This window comes from Peromyscus leucopus, chromosome 14 (assembly GCF_004664715.2).
Source record: "Peromyscus leucopus breed LL Stock chromosome 14, UCI_PerLeu_2.1, whole genome shotgun sequence".
Classification (NCBI taxonomy): domain Eukaryota; kingdom Metazoa; phylum Chordata; class Mammalia; order Rodentia; family Cricetidae; genus Peromyscus; species Peromyscus leucopus.
In genome coordinates this window covers 41,493,966-41,512,515 of record NC_051075.1, presented here as the reverse complement: position 1 = coordinate 41,512,515, position 18,550 = coordinate 41,493,966, and the positions used below count along the sequence as shown (strand labels likewise).

General features: G+C 46.5%; 1 protein-coding gene across 1 annotated transcript in view; it reads right to left on the bottom strand.

Moving 5' to 3' along the window:
- Positions 1 to 18,550, bottom strand: part of Prkch (protein kinase C eta) — a 210,271-nt gene that overhangs the window by 16,836 nt on the left and 174,885 nt on the right. Inside the window, exons 11-12 of the mRNA XM_028858102.2 lie at positions 6,942 to 7,080; positions 6,167 to 6,355 (exon numbers count right to left, since the gene is read on the bottom strand). Coding sequence (XP_028713935.1) covers positions 6,167 to 6,355; positions 6,942 to 7,080 — 328 coding nt within the window. The remainder of the gene's footprint in view (positions 1 to 6,166; positions 6,356 to 6,941; positions 7,081 to 18,550) is intronic.

The window sequence follows — 18,550 nt, the reverse complement described above, 5'->3', positions numbered from 1 at the left end:
CCAAACATACTGACTATATCTGTGTGTGCACACACATCCACAGATATACATAACATGCACATACAAATACATACATCACACACATGCATGCATACATACATAACACACACACACACACACACACACACACACACACACACCCCTACTTGGCATATATATTACAAATTTGGCTCTTTGAACCCTATCTATGTGTCTTTGGTTTGGACCAAATGATCTTAGACAAATAAAAACTTAATTCTCTTAGAAAGAAAAGTCATCCAGCATTGCCTCACGTGTAATTAAGTATGTACTACTTTTTATGATGTTTCTAGAGTGCTCAGGAATAGGATGAGGATAATGACACCTTAAGTGCATTGTGGAATTACTACTCATAATTTAACAATACTAATAACTTGCTTTATGCTAGATGTGCCACTTTGAAAATGCTTCCATGTGTTGCCTCATCCGAAGTGAATGCTGTGGCTGGTCATCCATCCCCAATGCCTCACACACACACGACTGAAAAACAGGCACAGAAACAAAACAAGACTCAAGACTCTGAGGCTAGAATGTGCTTACACCATTCCAGCATGTGACGTCCTTCAGCCTCAGTCAGCCTCACTGTTTGTGGACAAACTAGGGATTTAGACAAACTTGCCCTTTAAGGATTTCCATCTCCGAACCTCTGTGTTGACGTTTCTAATAATTACAGGGTTTTATGGAATTAAAAGCAAAGAGGATGGGTTACAGTTCAAACCTTAGCACTCTTAATGACTGCTTTTAGGACCATGAGAGATACCACCCAATAGCTCTGATCATTTAGCAGTAGGGACTCTTGAAGTCACCACACTCCTAGGATGCCTGGCCATGGCTCCCAAGGGTTCATCAGTCAGGAGAACAGAGCTCTCTGTCTGGCACTGTGCTACCAAACAAAATCTTGCGCTGTCTTAAAACTGTTCCATCTTACCTAACTGCTAACACAGATTCATTCCTATACCCCAAGTTATTGGGCGAGGACCATGTATTCCCACCCCACCGGCACTTCCCAGGAGGCACCAGCTTTTAGATGGATCACCCTGTACAGCTGGTTATTGCAGTAGACATGTTGCAGCTTTTTATGTTTATGCTGATTAAAGTCATCCTTTCCTGGCTTCCCACTATTACCCTTTTCAGTGCCTCGGGTCCCGTCCCATCCCCCATCCCTCTAGAGTTCTTCTCTTCTCTCAAGCTCAACATCTACTCCCCCTGCAGTTTATACTGACAATTTCTAATCATCTCTACTGAGCCCCAGAGGCACGTGACCGACGGGCACATATACTCCACTTTGCAAATGTCCCCTGGACCCATCCAAGTTTGCATACCCCGACCCTGTCAGTGTTCTACGCTCTCCACACCACAGCCACTGCTCCAAGCAGCAGAGAACTAGTGACCACAGTTCTTGGGACATTCTCACTGCCTCCTACCCGAGGCTTTGCACATGTGCCCTCTACCTACACGCCCTTCTCACCCTGTCCATGCACGCGAACCACACTCGTCCCTCCCTGTTTAAATGTAATTTTTTGTTCTGTCTTGTTCCGACGCCACCTTCCTCTTCGGGCCTCCAGAGAGGGAATGTTCTCCAAAGGTGACTCTCCTTGGTCATGTGAAGTGTTCACTGATGTGTTCTCAACTCCTCCTTGACTGTGGGCAGCAGAAGGAGGCCAGGGCTTGCCGCCCGTCACATTCCTAGCACTCCGCACAAGGCACCGCAAAGTTTTACGAGGCAAGCATTTGCTGAATTGAACTGAACCTGGATTTTGAGTACCTAGCAGAGTGGCCTCTCTTTTCAGACACTCTCCTCAGTAGACTGATGACCATTTCTGATATCATGGTATTGTTCGGATGCTCAGGCTCTAAGTAACACGATAGCTGATTATTAACATCAGTGTATGTCTCACTTTATGGAGAACGGAATAGGGGCAAAGTTAGCACTTATGTGAGTGTTAACCACACAGCATCCTGGTACTTCTTCCAGCGGCTGAAGTTCCTGGGACAGCATATGACTGCCATCAGGTATAACCTGGTGTTAGAAATGGGGGAGTCTAAGGGTAGAAGATGGGTGTTCATGGGAAAGAGAAGAACATTTTGGCATGGGCAGATGTAGTCTGGGTTGATGTCTTAGGATAGTCAGAAAAATCTTGATTCTGAATCTAGGTATTTGTGCACTTCCCCCATCAAAATAGATATAGCACAAAATCTAGCATTTTACTTATTTTTTCAGTTGAGAAGGCTGGTGTCTTGGAGCATATTCCCATCCACACCATGTTACAGCCTTCTCCTGAAGGTTTCCTTCTCTAAAACTCTGACTTCACATTTTTCCCACGAACTACCCACTCTTCCGTTCCCCAAACCCCCCCTCCCCCGAGACCGTCACCCTCGCAGCTGTTTCTGTGAACTGCACTATTTTAGGTGCTTCGGATAAGTGGAAAAGATCACATAATGCTTGTCCTTTTCTTTTTGGCTCATTTCACTCGGCATAATGTATTCAAGATTTTCCCAGGTTATAGCATGTATCAAAATCACTTTTTAAGTCTGAGTAATATTCCACTGCATGGATATCCCATTTTTTTTATTGTCTATTGATAAACACTTGGGTTGGTTTTACTTTTTGATATTGTGACTAAGGCTGCTGCGAATGAGCACTTGCTTCCGGTTCTTTTGGGTATGTGCTCAGAAGTCCAATCTCTCATTCCGATGGAAATTCTACCTTTAATCTTTCGAGGAACTGCCTACCATCTTTTTTTTTTTCCACACTGGCTCTATCTTTTTACACCCTCATCAGCAATCCAGGGAGGTTTCACTTTATTGGAGTAATGTGCTATGTGGCCTGTAGTGGGCCATAGTTCCCTGGGCTGCTGCTTTCTCTCCTCTGCAAAATAAGGTGGTCAAATGTGACAATGTCTAAGGCTTTGTCCAGCAGTAAGGGAACTATCTTGACTTCATTAAGCCAGGATGTGAGGGGAGTTGGGAAGCTGTCATGACAGCTTATGATGTTGGAGTTGAGAGGCCAACAGTCCTTTTATGGCCGCAAAGTCACCGTCGTCCAAGAGCCTAATGTCATTTTGTAGATGCAGCGGTCAGAACACTGGCGGGGTGTGTAGTGGAGGTCCCTTCCTGGGCACACACTCTGCGGAGCAGGTCTCCCAGCATCCCTCCATGATCTTAGAGGGCATATATCCTGAGGCTGCAGGTGAGCGAACTGAGGCCCTGCAGAGTTACAGCCCTTGACCAAGGTTATACAGCTAGCCATGGAAAGAGCCCAGATCTGCCCTCAGATAGAGTCTCAGTCTCTCTCTCTCCCTCTCCCTCTCCCTCTCTCTCTCTCTCCCTCTCTTTATCTTCCTCTTCCTCCTCCCCCTCTTATTTATTTATTTATTTATTTATTTATTTATTTATTTATTTATTTTTGACAAGATCTCTCTGTAAAGCCCTGGCTAGTCTGGAACTCATATAAATCAGACTGGCCTTGAACTTAGAGTGATCCTCCTGCCTCTGCCTCCAGAATGCTGGGATTGCAGGTGTGGGCCAGCTTTTCTGATTCGCATTTCCTCAGTGTCCTTAAGGATTTTCATGGTTACTTTTCCATTGAAATGCTTCAGCCCTCTGTAAAATCTAGCCCCGCGTTCTCAATGGTAGCACTTAGGTTTCTCAGTTTCAGGCAGGGAGACTAAAATATACAAATTTGCCCCAGAAATCCTCCCAGTGAAGTTTTTTTTGTAGTAATTTGTGTCTGACAACTTTCAGGTGTCTTTACAGTTACTTTGAGTCAGATTCTTGAAGGTGTGAAGAGGCGTATGCTTGCGGTGGGCCTGGAAGGTTTCCACATAGTACCGAATTGCACCCTAGCAGGAGCCCTCCGGGTTCCATTGCATCAGCTCCGCTTTACACTCCGAGATTCACCAAGGCCACTTCACCAACAAAGGAGCGCTGGGAAGCAGGCCTGCCGCCGCCAGCCTGGATCCCTGCTCCTTACTATGGAGGTGACACCCCAAGGAGGGAGTAGATGTGACCTCAGGTGCTGCCTCCAGCCAACAGAGTAACTGGTGTTAGAGAAAGTGGACCTGCCAGGAGAGGGGGCAGCCCAGTCTGCATCACTGAGGCTAACGGGGGGGGGGGGGGGGCACTGGAGGCTGTTTGCTGTCAGAACAACGAGTCTGTGACGACGCCCCTGATGACAAAGGCTAGTTACTGAAAATATTTTCTGCGTCCTTATATTGAGTTCTTCTTTTTTAAGGAGAAACTGTCTTAATACTTCCATGGGACTCAGCCTCTCTTGGTACCACTCTCGATTCCAGAAAGTTTGGCTAAGAAGGTGATCTGCAGACTCCGATTTAGCTGAAGGAAGAGTTTCAAGAGGACCCCAGGTACCAGGACAAGATTGGGAACTTCTAAAAAGGACGAGGGGAACAATTCAGAAAAGCAGATGCAAAAGCCATCTAGTCAGAAAATGAAGGGGTCTCCAGACGCTTCCTAGACCCCGACATTTATCTCCTGCCCTCAGTGGTAGCGTAGTGGCCTTTATAGCTTGAACTAGCTTTTTTTTTTCCCTTGCATTACAAGTGCTGGGGTCCTTATTTTTATTAAATAATAAAAATGTCGAAGCAGCCGCAGTAATGGAACATGACACCGGCTCCATGAAAAGCCGTTAGTCGGACGATGGTGGCTGCTGTAGGCCACAGGGCCCAGAATGCCTTGAGAATCACAAGGAACTGGATTCTGGGTCACAGCATTGGGAAGTAAAAATGCCAAGCAGGCTCTGCTCTGAGCGTGGTGACAGAGCGTCACCACAGCCTCTTATCCAGGTTAACTGTGGCCAACCAGGTGAGTCCATCTCCTTCCAGGAGGTTAAGAAACTTCATGGCCTGAATCTGCAGAGATAAGCCCTTCTCCCTGGCTTTTCATTTATAAAGTTATGAAAGTCACACTCCTCTTCTCCTCACTCTAAAATTTCTAACTATTTAAATGAATTGTTCTTATGAAAATTAAGCTAGACTGGAGACATTTGGTAGAACCCCAAAGTATTTTATTTTTACTTCTATATGACATGAGTGTTTTCTCAATTTGGGGGCAGGGGTTATTGGCTCCTGAGCTCCTGTTATCATATTGGACACTGACAATATTCACCCGAAAAGGGTTTCTGTGAGGCTTCCACTCTGGGTGAGGCACAAAATTCTCTAGGACAACCACATCTTCAGTCCCAGTATGCAGGGGCCTGCATAGATATTCTCAAAACAGTAATAATTATAAGTCTGGAGCACCTTGGTGGGAGGGGGGACAAGACTTTCGTATGGCAGCTAATATCTACCACACTTAATTTTTTGTTTCAAACCCATGTAAAGCGTATCTAATATCACAAAAGCAAATTAAAGAAACATAAGTTGAGGATAATACTCATGGGATAAAAGTCCATAGACATCCTATAGACATTATTCAACAGAGGGTGCTTTGCCCTAATTTTCACTAAAGCGTATATTTTAAAATTCATTTTCACATCTCCTCTGGATGTAGTAGGCAACAATATGAGTTTAGAACTCAACTAATGTAGTTACGGAATCATATATACTGTTTTATTTTCAGTCTAAGGGCATCAAATCCTTGTTCTTTCTTACTTCAAAGTAAGGCACGGGGCACAGGAGCTTGATGTATTTACAACAAGAGAAGACTTTCTCATAGTGACACCTTATCATGTTATACCAGAAACCTGAGCTCAGCATTTGGTTTTGGGTAAAAAGCTGACATGGTGGCCCAGAGATCTAGGGAGGTTTTTAAGTACTCTTTCCTCTTTCAGCTCTGAGAGGACGTCTCCTCTGTCCTGATTCTTGGACATTGCCAAAAGAAACACAACTGACTGGGGCTGACCCTCACTTGACCCTGGTGTGGCCTGACTACACAAAGTGGGTATCTCATTTCACTTACATTCAACCTCTAATACTAGAAACCCTTGACTTGTTGATATTGAAGTTGTCCCAGAATTAATGGTGTAAGTGGAAAACAGCCTGAGAGAAATTCGTGCTTCTCCAGACTGAAACACCAATTGTAGTTAGTGGTGGCCATGTCCTCACAGAAGATATTAAGAAAAGACACAAGAGGCCCATGAGGCCAGCTCATGTGTGATAGGCCGGAAGCTCGTTGGGTAAGTCAGACTTACAGATTTGAGGATCCCTGTGGCATCTTCGTGGAGCCAGGTAGGGTAGACAACTTCATCATTTAGTATGGCCTCGAAAAGGTCGTCTTCATTCTCCGCCTCAAAGGGGGCGTGTCCGCAGAGCATCTCATATAGCAACACGCCCATAGCCCACCAGTCGACTGCGGGTCCATACAGCATCTCCTGCAGGATCTGCACAAAAGGGGCAGGTGAGAGGTGCCTTGTGCATGTGCTTTTACAAAGGTGTTCTTCCTGACTAGGGATTAGGAGATAGCCAAACAAAAAAAGCAAGTCTCTTGTGCTGGCATGTATGTTTCATTCATCCACAGAGTATGTGCTTAGGTGCCTCCCCTTCTAAGTGGTCCAGAATTTATGACTTGCAAGACAATGACACACACATTTTCCAAACAGGGATGGCTTATGTGGAGGGGATGAGGACACTAGGCTCATTCGTCCGTAGGGAGGAGGTGTAACTACTTTTCTTTAGACTTGCTACTGGGGCTAGAATTAAATCACCGGGTAGAGATTAAAGAGCAGAAGACATAGCCATGAGGGAATCGATGAAAAAAAATCTGTATTATTTTTTAAAACTCTGATTTAGATGCATTGTGGACTTTTTCAGTGGCCATGCATTCAATGAGCTGCTCTCTGTGAGCCTGGAGGTGTTGGCTTCAGCCCTGCCCATGACGCTGCAGCGCAGAATAACAACTGGTCATATTTCCACTCGGGACTAAGCGGAGCTCCGATTTCCAAAGCCACACGAAGCAGGTGCACTCACCTCTGGAGCAATGTAGTCGGGTGTGCCACAGAAGGTGGCTGTGGTGACCCCATTGCAGATGCCCTCCTTGCACATTCCAAAGTCGGCCAGTTTACAGTGGCCTTCGTGGTCCAAGAGCACATTGTCCAGTTTCAAGTCTCTGAAAGAAACCAAGAACAGCATGTGATGGGCAGCCAGACCGCAGTGGCTGCACGGGCTTTCTGAGCATACTAAAACATTCCTGAACAATCTTCTGTGGGTGATTGGGATTTTTTTTTTTTTTTTTTTTTTTTTTTTTTTTTAAAAAAAAGGAACACCAACTCTCAGAATGTGCATCAGGGACCCAAGAAGATGAGTCCTCAAAATGGGCTAACCACATAGAAGAATGGAGGCCACATTTTAGGTACTGAGGGAAGAATGTGATTTTCTAGGTTTTCCAGGTACTTTGTACCCATAAGAAATCCACCTACCAACACTCTATCTTCCATTAGTACCTATTTCTGCCCATCGGCATTCACTCAGTGGTCATTCATGGAACAAGTGGCAGCTGTGTTCCAGGGACTATGACAGGCATTCAGAGTTTGGACGATCACAGCCAGGTGGGGCGCACACCTGTAATTCCTGCACTCTGGAGGAAAAGGCAGGAAGGGTCGGAGTTGGAAGCCAGATTGGGCAACATAGGGAATTCACTGCCAGCCTGGGCTAAAGAGTGAGAACATGTAGGTATGTCTCAAATATGTTCACAAGGAGCTCACAATATAACAGGAGCACACATATGGGATAAGACCTGCGGCTCCGTGCAGAAAGGCATCTGGTTAGCTTGGTTCACTATTATGCCTAGCACTGGATCCTTAATAAATATTTGTTAAACATATGGTGGGGGAGGGAAGAGGAAGGTAAAAGGGAGGGAGGGAAAGAGAGATGGAGGGAAGGAGGAGGGAGAGAGTGTGTGTCACACATGCACACATGTAGTGGGTAGCCATTCCAACTTGGTTCTGGAAGTTCCAACCCCCATTGAGACTCTGGCAACTGTCACGCCTACGAGGCGGGGCGAGGGGAGGCGCCTGGGGACCCGGAGAGCTGGATGGGCCAGCGCTCACGCTGGGCGCTCTCTCGGTGCCGGAACGCTGACCGGTGCAGATTGACTGTGCAGAGCTCTGGAGAACACCGCTGGACTGCATTACACCTTCCCCAGACCCTGCGACCTACCCATTACTTAATTTGTGAGTTGCGCCATTAAATAAATATTCTTTTAACTACGTGGAGTGGCCAAAATAATTTCACCAATACACACAGATAAAAAAAAATATCAATCACTAGATAATATCAGGGAGACAGCAGAAATAGAAACTCACTATTGTGAGGGAAACAAGTCAGAAAATGAATTCCTTCCAACAGGAGGAGAGAGGTAAAGCATCACAGTAGAAGAAACCGAGCCAGAGTCTCCCGGGCTGAGGAGGGTGTGAGGTTGTGGTAGCAGACAGACTGAACAGGTGCCCAGCAGCAGGCAAGGAGGTATGGATGTGCAAGTGGACTGAGAAGACCACACCCTGGAGTGCAGCCAGCCGGGGAGCACAGAGCCATGAAGAAAATGCCACGGGCTGGAGAGAAAGCTGGGTCTTTGAAGCTAGGACAGCCTAGTGCCACGTGAAAGAATTTTGCTATTTAATTACTATGTGGAACTGAAGCAGCAGCCTGGTTAGGGAGGAACAGGTTCCCTGCAGAACAGGAAGAAATCAGCTGGGGCAGTTGGAACATCTAGGGGGAGGCTGACACCTTAACCAGGCGGTGGTGGTGGAGCAGCCAGTCAGGGGTGGGTGGAGGAAGGGCAGGGTAAGCAGAGATGTTGTGAGGCGCAATCAAATCAGCAAGGGCTGCAGATGAGGTGACCCAGGAAACAGGAGGAAGACCACCCCCCACCCCCTACGCCACCAGGTTCTGTCTTAGAGCCAGTAGGTTCTTGAAAAGGAGACAGAAGTGAACACAGCGTCTGTGTGAGTACACTCCAGGCCACAGAAGGCCTAGACATTGGGGATCTCAGATAAAGACCCTTTCTACCTCTCTCCAACCTCTTAGAGAAGAAGCCACCGCAGGGAAGTGGGCTGTTTGGTAAAACAAAACAACCACCTTCAGTGTAGGCAAGCACGCGTCTCACTACGGGCTGACGACAGTTATCAGCAGGCCAAAGGCAATGGTGTCCTAACACAACCTCTCCTGGTACAGGCTCTAGCATCCAGCTGTCAATCACTAGCCACAGCCTGGGCACTGTTACCAAGGAAGGCTGCAGCTAGCACAGGCTGGGCAGGAGTCCTGCTGGCCATCACGGGTTCCTGCCACCCAGGCCTAGCAAAGAGCATGTGGGAGATGTGGATGCTTCGCTTTTTAAAGGAATGATGTGCTCAGAGGTAATCCACAGGACGGTCGGTGGGGAGAAGGTAGTATGTCAAGCAGGAATGCTGGGTGACGTGGAGATTTCCCAGAGCTAGAGATAGGCAGGCAACTGCCAATCAGTGCGATTACTCTAGCTTTGGGTCACTTGACACCCCCCCCCCCCCCCAGTGTCTTCAGTATATGGAGCTGATGGTTCTCCAGTGTCTTGCACTCACAGTCGGTGGGTCATGGGCCTGTCTCCCTATCCCTGATCTGAGAAAAGGCTTCTGGGTTGTGAGGTCAAAAGGAAAAGGCTAGCCTCTGCCCAGCTTGGATCGCGTTGTGGCTCAGGAGGGAGGGGAAGGCGGAACCGGCGTAGCCAGCCGTGGTTCCTTGTGAGTTGGCACGACCCATCTGCCACGCCTTACAACGGCGTACGGTCGAAGGAAAAGGCCCAGGAATGAAAACGGAGCCCCGTTGTCCAAGAGTGCTTTGCAGAGGACACGGCAGAGCTGTCTTGACTCAGGCCTTCCTTCTGCTCCTGTGATCTTTGACGGCTGTCTTCGGGGTCAGGGACCTAAGACCCAGGCGCGCTGGGTACCTTTGCGCCCACCTCGGCAAGGCGAGCTTCCTCCGCCCGGAAGCCAGCACCACTCCCATTTCACACAGAAAACCTCCTTCCACAGAAGCCACTGTGTTTCAGTGGACTGTGGTTACGGATGCCGTCTCCTCTCAGCTCCCCCTCCCCCACTCCCCTCCCCCACCTCCCCACCCCCCCACCCCCGCCTCCGGTGCCCAAAACGCGAGCACAACAGTGTGAATGCAGACTGGACTCGCGGGAGCACCGTGGGGGCGTGGAGAGTGAAGAGGACATCGTTTTTGTCACACGAGGAGGCCACTGCCAGGCACATGGCCTCGCCTAGCCGTCCGCCCTGGTTTCTGACACAGGAGGTCCCTTGGACACCTGTCACCTGGCTCCTGTGAGATCAACGACAAAACTCTAGAGAGGCGTCCTCTGGCTGAGGAGAGATGGGCGAGGATGTAGGTACAGGAGATGTCAAGACTACATACAGGGACCCGGCCTGCAAGGCTGGCCTTACCCACACCACGTCCCAGCCCAGCAGTGCAGGCCTGTGTGGGCCTGAACCCTGAACACTCTCACTTACATTCCCAAACAAGGTTATTGGGTTTCTGAGCTTCCCTGAAGCCGTTATGCCCGCTGAAGTCTCGAGAAAGGATCTTGGGCAACAGCAACAAGTGCCGGCAGGGACCCACAACGGTCTTTTACAGCCGAGCTGGTTGCTCAAGAGGCGTGTGACTAACATCCCAGGTAGGCGGAGGCTTCATTGCTTATTACTCAGCAGCTGTCATGGGTGGCGGGGTTGGTGGAGGAGAGAAAAGTGCTTGGTCATCAGCTTGCCAGGCCTCCGTGGCAATCTCCTCCACACAGCGAGTCCTGGGACAGCTTTTGGGTGACACACCTGAGCAACACAGGGGATGTGACTCACTCTGGTCATAAGATGCCCGAGGCTACAAAGGTGTGTGTGTAGGGGGAGGGGGTTACACAGCTTGAACCTGACATTTAAGTCTACTTTTAGGCATTTTTAGAATGTGTGCGTCCTGTGGAAAATGCTGTAGTGGGTTTTTTATATCAGGTGTTATCTAATAATGCAAAAAAAAATCATTTCACATTGGGATTCCAAGACGATTCCATTAATAAGCATAATATAAAATCAGCTCCTGAGCTCAAGAAGCTCATATGTCCACTTTGAAGTCTGTCCTGCTATCCTGAGACAGACATACTAAAGTCAACTCTGTCTTTAGACTACTCAGTTCAGACTTCTGCAGCAACACCCCTGCTCTGGCTTCTAGAAGGCTCTGTCATGCACCCTCCTTTCCCTTAGCAAAACCCAAGCATAACTCCTTCCCAGGAACCTTACTCCTTTCGTTCAGGTCAGCCCCAGGTGCCAAAGAGGGAAATGGATGGATTCCAGATGCCTAACATGGGCTGCCCTGAACAATTCAGAGCCTGGCTGATTTTTTTTAGGGAGAAGGAAAGACGTTCCACAAGACTCACTGAGACCCTTGTTCTGAAGTAAGTGAGTGGCATGGCCATGTGTCACACACCTCGAGACAAAGTCCAGAGGGAAACTAAGAAACCTGAAACAAGAGTTCAAATCCCTCTTCTGAGTGAAACTGGAGAAAGGAAATTGATCTGGAAGTAGAAACTCGGGGCCAGGAGGGCTGAGCAGAACCATTGTCCCTCTGCTGGCCTGCATCCAGAAGGAAGAGTTGAACATTAAGAAGGCAGTCAAACAAACCCAGCGCTACTGAGCCATGACCAGCCAGCTTCCACACTGGGAATCAAGCACACTTTTATTGGAGTGAGGGGACCAAATACAAAAAAAATATGACTCTGTGGCTTCTGACTGGAGCCTGCAAAACTGTAGAGGTCAGTTTTCGGCTTTGGAGCTTCCTCAGCTTCAGATGCCAACGTATAACACCACACCAAACTTAACACAGCTACACGATGAAGATTACAAGTTCACACAGGGCAGAGGCTGAGGTCCTAAGATGCCAAACACACGATGCCAGCTCACCAGTCATTAGCTCCCCGAGCACTGGTATTTAATAGCTAAGGCTTTTGTCTGGCATGCAAAGGCAGGGAGGCAGAGTTATTTTATCCTCGCCACTTGCCTGAAAGGTACATTGTTCTCGCTGGGTAAGCAGGGTTACTTAAAATGCCCACAGTAGTTTCAGAGAGAATTCCCAAGTGGTTGAGGACAAAGAAGATTCAGAAACTGGATTTATTTTGTTTCCACCCTGAGCTGTCCCCCAGAGAAATAAAACAGAATGGTGTTGAGTCCTTGCTTAGTTCACTAGGGCTCAGTTGTCCCTCTAAAAGAAATAAAGGAAGTGAGCAGGGAACAGGTTCCTGAATAAGAATGAGTCTAGGGGGCTATTCGCAGTCAGTCTATTCACTATTGGCAATGTGCAACGTGTCTCTATTTATTGATGAAATTGTCACAGAATGCCAGAGGTATAGGGACAATGCAGCTGCAAGCTCATAATTCAGCAGCAGCAGCTCCAGGTGGCAGGCCCCATCTTGTCCTGTGTGTGCATCTCCTCACTCCCTTGCTGACCCATCTCTTTTCAGATTATCTTGAAGCAAATCCAATACATGAAGTCAACTCATCTGTACTCTATTATTTGAATCAAAAAGATGATTATTTAGTAAAATAAAACATTGAGTCCACTTACCTTTCTTTGTTTGTTTTTGGTTGGTTTTTTTTTTTTTTTTTTTTTTTTTTTTTTTTTTTTTTTTTTTTGCTTGTTTGTTTGTTTTGAGACAAGGTTTCTCTGTATAGCCCTGGCAGTCCTGGAACTCACTTTGTAGACCAGACTGGCCTAGAACTCACAGGGATCTGCCTACCTCTGCCTCGTGAGTGCTGGGATTAAAGGTGTGCGCCGCCACCCCTTTTGGAGGGACAAGATGAGCCCACTTATCTTGAACTAGTTGATAGTGAATTGCCTGTCCATCAATGTTCTGCCTTTTGTTGTTCATTTGGTGTGTGTGTGTGTGTGTGTGTGTGTGTGTGTGTGTGTGTGTGTGTGAGAGAGAGAGAGAGAGAGAGAGAGAGAGAGAGAGAGAGAGAGAGAGAGAGAGCAAGGATTGAAGCTTGGGACTGATGCCTTCTATGTAATGGGGCCACTGGTCTCCTCGTAGGAGAATGTCCCCGAGAAGACATCGCTTTTTGAAATTAATGACAGTCTGAGAAAATTGATCAATATTCTGAGATGACAAAGTGGCTGTTTGATTCACACCAGTGTAAAATGTGCCACTAACATTCTGCAGACACCCTCTGCCTTCTTGGCTTGTGCATAGGGAAAGAGTTCAATGGGTTTCAGGTCATCCAAGCTCGAGGGTAGACAGCAATATTTCCTTACTGTTCAATATTCAGAAGACGATCTGGTACCCTCTTCTGAGGAGGAGAGGTTGATGTGTGGGGTGTTAACAGCTGGCATTTGCCAAGAGTGTGGATTTGGACTATTATCTTAATTTCAAAACAAAGCCTTTTGTTTGTTTGTTTTGAAAAAAAAAAAAAAGCTTTATTTCAACCCCAAGCTAGTTAGGGTTGGCTGAGGTTTGAGTGTCTGGCTTTAGATTTGAAAAAAAATTTCAAGCAAATTCCTGTGTTCACTTGGTGAGTGCATTTTGAAACGTCACCGAAACAGCAAGAGTAAAACTTGGTTTCAGCCTGCACTAAATGGGAGTGCCTATCATGTGTCATCCAGTACCAGATGGCCACCCCTTCACCCACCCATCCGCCCACCAAATCTCTGAGCATTGTCCAGTAGCCAAGCAATACGCAAGGGCCTCTGACTACAACAGCCAGCAAAGGATAGCACCGCTGTCCTCACATCTGGGGAGAGAGGCAGACAATCAGATAACGGACAGCTAGGATTCTAATTATGAAGTGTGATGAGTGAGTTGCAGAGAAAACATAGGGGTGTGAGAGAGGAGGAAAGGGGCTCAGGCTGGGCCGTGAAGGTCATTAACCAAGTGAGGAGAGAAAGGCATGGGAGCAAGGCTGGAGAGAACTCCAGGACCTGCTGGGTTGCTTGGTACAATCAAACAATACTGGCCAGTGTGCCTGGCGTCTTGGGAAGGGGACTGGACAGGAAGGAATCATGAGATTTGATGAGCCAGATGAGGGAGGTTCCAGAGGGGAACTGACTCTTCACCCAAGAGTAAGAGAAGAGACTACTCGATGCCCAGCACAGACCATGGGTGGTACAGGGTTGGTGGTCAAACTCGGATTAGGGGGGGATGAGAGCAAAGCTAGAGAGATCAGTAAGAAAGAGACCAGAGTGTCCCAAGGAAAGAAAGGTCAGGGTGGCGTGGATTAGAGTCGGGGTAGGAGGTACAGAGAGCTGGTAACCTTTGAACAATTGTGGATGTAGAAGAGAAATGGGCTTGGCAGCGGAGAGATATAAGAGTTAAACGCAGAGAGACGACAGCGCGTACTGATTCACGGGATTTGTTTTGGAAATGGTTATTATTTTTTAGACCCCAAAGCAGAAATGGTTAGTGGCATCTGAATGCACATGGCTAATAGCTGGAGGAAAGAGTGTATCACTCAGTACCTTTGAGTGGATGAACTCACTCACCTGAGAGAGGTATAAAGTAAGAGGACCTGGGAGAGCTAAGGAAAATGTCCTCAGGGGAGGCATCTGATCTTTTTTCACACTGAGATCACTAATACTAGTGAGGGATTATAGCCAGGGTAAGGAGCACGGTTTTGGGAGTGGGTCCCAGTGCTCCGCCTCTATATGCGGCCCTTTAGAGTCCTGTTAAGATGCCACCAGGCTTGGTGGCCCACATCTCTAATTCTCTCACTTGGGATGCTGTGGCAGGAAGAATGCCCGGAATCTGAGGCCAGTCACACATACACACACACACACACACACACACACACACACACACACACACACACAAATAACAAAAAATCAAAACAAAACCAAAAATGAATAAACTAACCCAAAACAACAAAAAGATTTTTGAATCTACACTCACAGCCCCCCTGTCGGCCTCCATCTAGACTTACAATCTCCCTGAGTGGTGGTGTTGCTCACTGTGACCACAAGCAGACGTATTTTATTTTACAAAGACGTTTGTTACTCCATCATGTTTAATGACAATACTTGGAAGCAAGCTAACTTATTGTATATTAATAGTGGAATAGCTAAATAATATTTTTATTACAGAATTTTGTGAAAGTTGCCAAAGTTTTATAAGACTAAAAATGCAGAGAAATACTTATAGTAGGATTTCTATGCCTTTTGAAAATATTTTTTATTTTTCTGACTTTCAAATATTTCTATTCTTGAAAAAAATCATAGGGGAAGGATGATGGCTTCATATTTCTACAGCCTTCTACTTCCCAGGCTTTACTAACGTGATACCATGAAGCGATCTGTTTTTCTCATTCAGCAAATGTCTGGGAGCGTCAAATTCACAAGTTGTGGGTCTTACTCATTCTACATAATGGGTTTGCATAATTTGTTCGACAGAGAAACCAGAGTGGAACTTATCGAGTCCCAATAGACATTTAGATTGTTCAAATTTTATTTTATTTTATTTTTGCTCCTTGAAACAGTGGTGCTAAGGATATTACTTACACACTGAGTATTTAAGATAATATTTTCATATAGAAATGGTATGTCAAAGTACAGAAGTTTAAATAACATTTAATGATTGTAATTTTTCTTGCTTATCCACATTTTATTCATTTTCAAACTTGAGCTGTTTATCTTTTGGATTAGGTTAAGACTTTTTTACACATTGTGGATAGCAATAATTTGGTTATATTGGTCATGAATACGCCTGTCTAGTTTGTTTTTTAAAGTCTTGTGCATGATATTTTTCATATTTTAATGTAGTCAGATCTTTGCACACCTCATTCATAGCTTCTGGGTTCTGAAAAATAGTTACTGCCTGATGTAAGCATAAGGACAGGATATAAAATTACCCTTTCAACAACCTCTTAATTACGATAAGATTGTGGGCATTATAGGAAGGAAGAAAGGCCATGGGAGGAAAGGGGTGGTAAAAGAGAAAGATTAAGAACTTACATGCTCAAGAATGTCTGTTTTCCTTTACTCTAAGTTTCTTTCAGGGCCTTGTATCACAGCTTGTTCTGGCCTTCATATTTCCTCTCACTGCTGTGCTATTTGGGGCCACCGATTCTAATACAGGACTAAAGGAAAAACGACCAGTGGCAGGTCTGTGAAGGGTCTCTTTGGGAAAAGGCTGCAAAGGCATATTTTTTTAAAAAACGTTATTTCCTTAGAGGACCTGCACTTTTGTAGTTCTTGGGATTCTGAACCTGTTGTTATACATTCACTCTATTACCCCCGCCGCCGCCGCCGCCACTACCTACTGCCCATAGTATACACGGTCATCATGGGTGTTGATTATATTTTCAATAGCCCCACAGTGTGTCCCTGCAGCCTGAACCAAATGATGTGTGTAGAGGAGGAGGCCCCTCAGGATCAATATTCCTAACCATTCGTGAGGTCCCATGCTCATCCTGATGGTTTTAGGCTCCATCTATGGGAATATCTCCTTGACAGCAAGAACTTGAGACGTGAACACGCATCGCTATGAGTGCAAAGCTCCTCCTCTAATGAATGATGTCAGACGTTTTCACCCAGCCCTGGTTCTCTTCCTCAAGCCCCTTCCGACCTTCTCCCAATAGCTATGTGGGACAGAAATTATGAAAGCGGCTTCTGTGTGAGTCGGGTTTCTATACTCTCTTTTAAACAGGGCCAAGGACTCAGAAACAAATTTCCACAGACTCAGTGTTGGTTTCCATCGTCATAAGAATCCACTTCCCTGATAGGTAGGCAGTGTGCGGCCACCTTTAGTGCTATGTACATAGGGAACCAACTTAAACGTGATCAAAGGGAGGGAGAGGTTTCCCCGCACCTTGTCTCACAGTAGGAAAAAGCAATCATAAAAACAACAGGACACGACTTCACAAACGTCTATAGCCACAGATTTTTCTTTAGGATAGACAAATAAATGAGCCATCAGGCTGACAGTTGAGACTTATAAAATGTTTTTAGCATTCCACATCCCTCCACCCCCCAAGTCCCCCAGGGCTGAAATTCCCTGGCTGAACCAACACAAATTTATTTAGTAGCTCTTTACAGTACTTGTATTTTGTACTTGCCAAGAAAACCTCCTTCTTGACTCTCCTTGCCAAGGTGCCTCTTCCGTGGCACCTGGCACTGTTGAATTTGTAGGCAAGCTCGGCGTGGAGCAGAGTGGTGGGTCAGGGGGCGCAGGCAGACTCTGGAAAGTGATTGATCTTGGGTGGCAAGGGACGTCCTGGCTGCTAGGACTAGCTCAAGCAACCCAAAAGAATGGAACTAATACCGCACTTGGGCTTGCTAGCGCAGAGAAGGTCAAGGGCCTTACGAACTCCATGCCTGGCTTTTCCTAGTACAGAAAGCCACAGAAAACCATGTCTGTGTGGCTGTGCTTCCTGGCTACAGAAACTCAACAAAGCAAAAATGTTCTTACAGTGAATTTCTCAAAAGGCAAGTGTGCAAAAAAAAAAAAAAAAAAAAAAAAAAAAAAGAAAGACACAGGTATGGAGGGATTCTGAGAATCTAAGGAGAGGATGGTCTGGCCAACCGCCTACCTGTCTGGCTGCTTGCGGGGCAGGTATGTGAGGACAACAGGAAATACTGTTTCCATTGAGGTGGAATCAGAACTCGGTTCCCTATTTAGTAAGTTCCTAATCACAACCAGAGAGCCCTTCAGAGTAGTGATGGTCAGGGGCAGATCACCTGGGGCACATCTGGGTTCACACTGCAAACACGTCATCCACACAGAGAAAAGGATTCCCAGATCGAACTCTGTGGCTGGGCATGGTGGTGCAGCTACTTGGGAGACAGACAGGAGGCTCACAAGTTCAAGGCTTGTCTGGACTCCAGAGTGAGTTCTAGTGCACCCTAGGCAACTTAATGAGACCCTGTCTCCAAATGCAAAGTAGAAGGAGGGCCAGGGGATGCAGCTCGGTGGTAGAGGGCTGACCAAGCATGCACAGGACCCTGGGGCTTCAATTCCCAGTGCTGAAAAACAAAACAAGACAAAAACCCAATTTTGTGTGTATGTGTGTGTGGGGGGGAGAGGGGTAGTTTCCTGTTTGCATGGGTGGGTATGTGTGTGGAGGCCAGCCAGATGTCAACCTCAAGTATAAATCCTCAGGAGCTTTCTACTTTGTTTTCTTGGGATAAGTTCTCCCAACGGCACCTCTTTGCTCCACCCGCCCCTGCCAGAGCTGATATTACGAGCCCACGCCAACAACACATCTGGCTGTTTCTGTGGAGGTTGGAGGAACTGAACTCAGGCTCACACGCTTGGACAGCAAACCCTTTACCAACTGAACTATTTCTCAGGCCGAACAAAAACTGTCAATGTTGGAGGGCATACAAGCTCTGTAGGTAAATGCTAGCCTTATCTTCATTGTTACTGTTATTATCAAATGGACAGATTCTGTGGCTTTCCTGCTGATTGGAATGAGCCACATAATCGGGCTGTTGATAAAAGAACATGGACACACACACATATGAGGTCTACAACTAATGAAAATGTATTAGATTGGGTGGGGTGTTGTTCAAGACCTAGATATTATTAGCTGCTCTTATGAAAAAGGAAAAGTTAGATTCCTGTTACTGTATGTTAA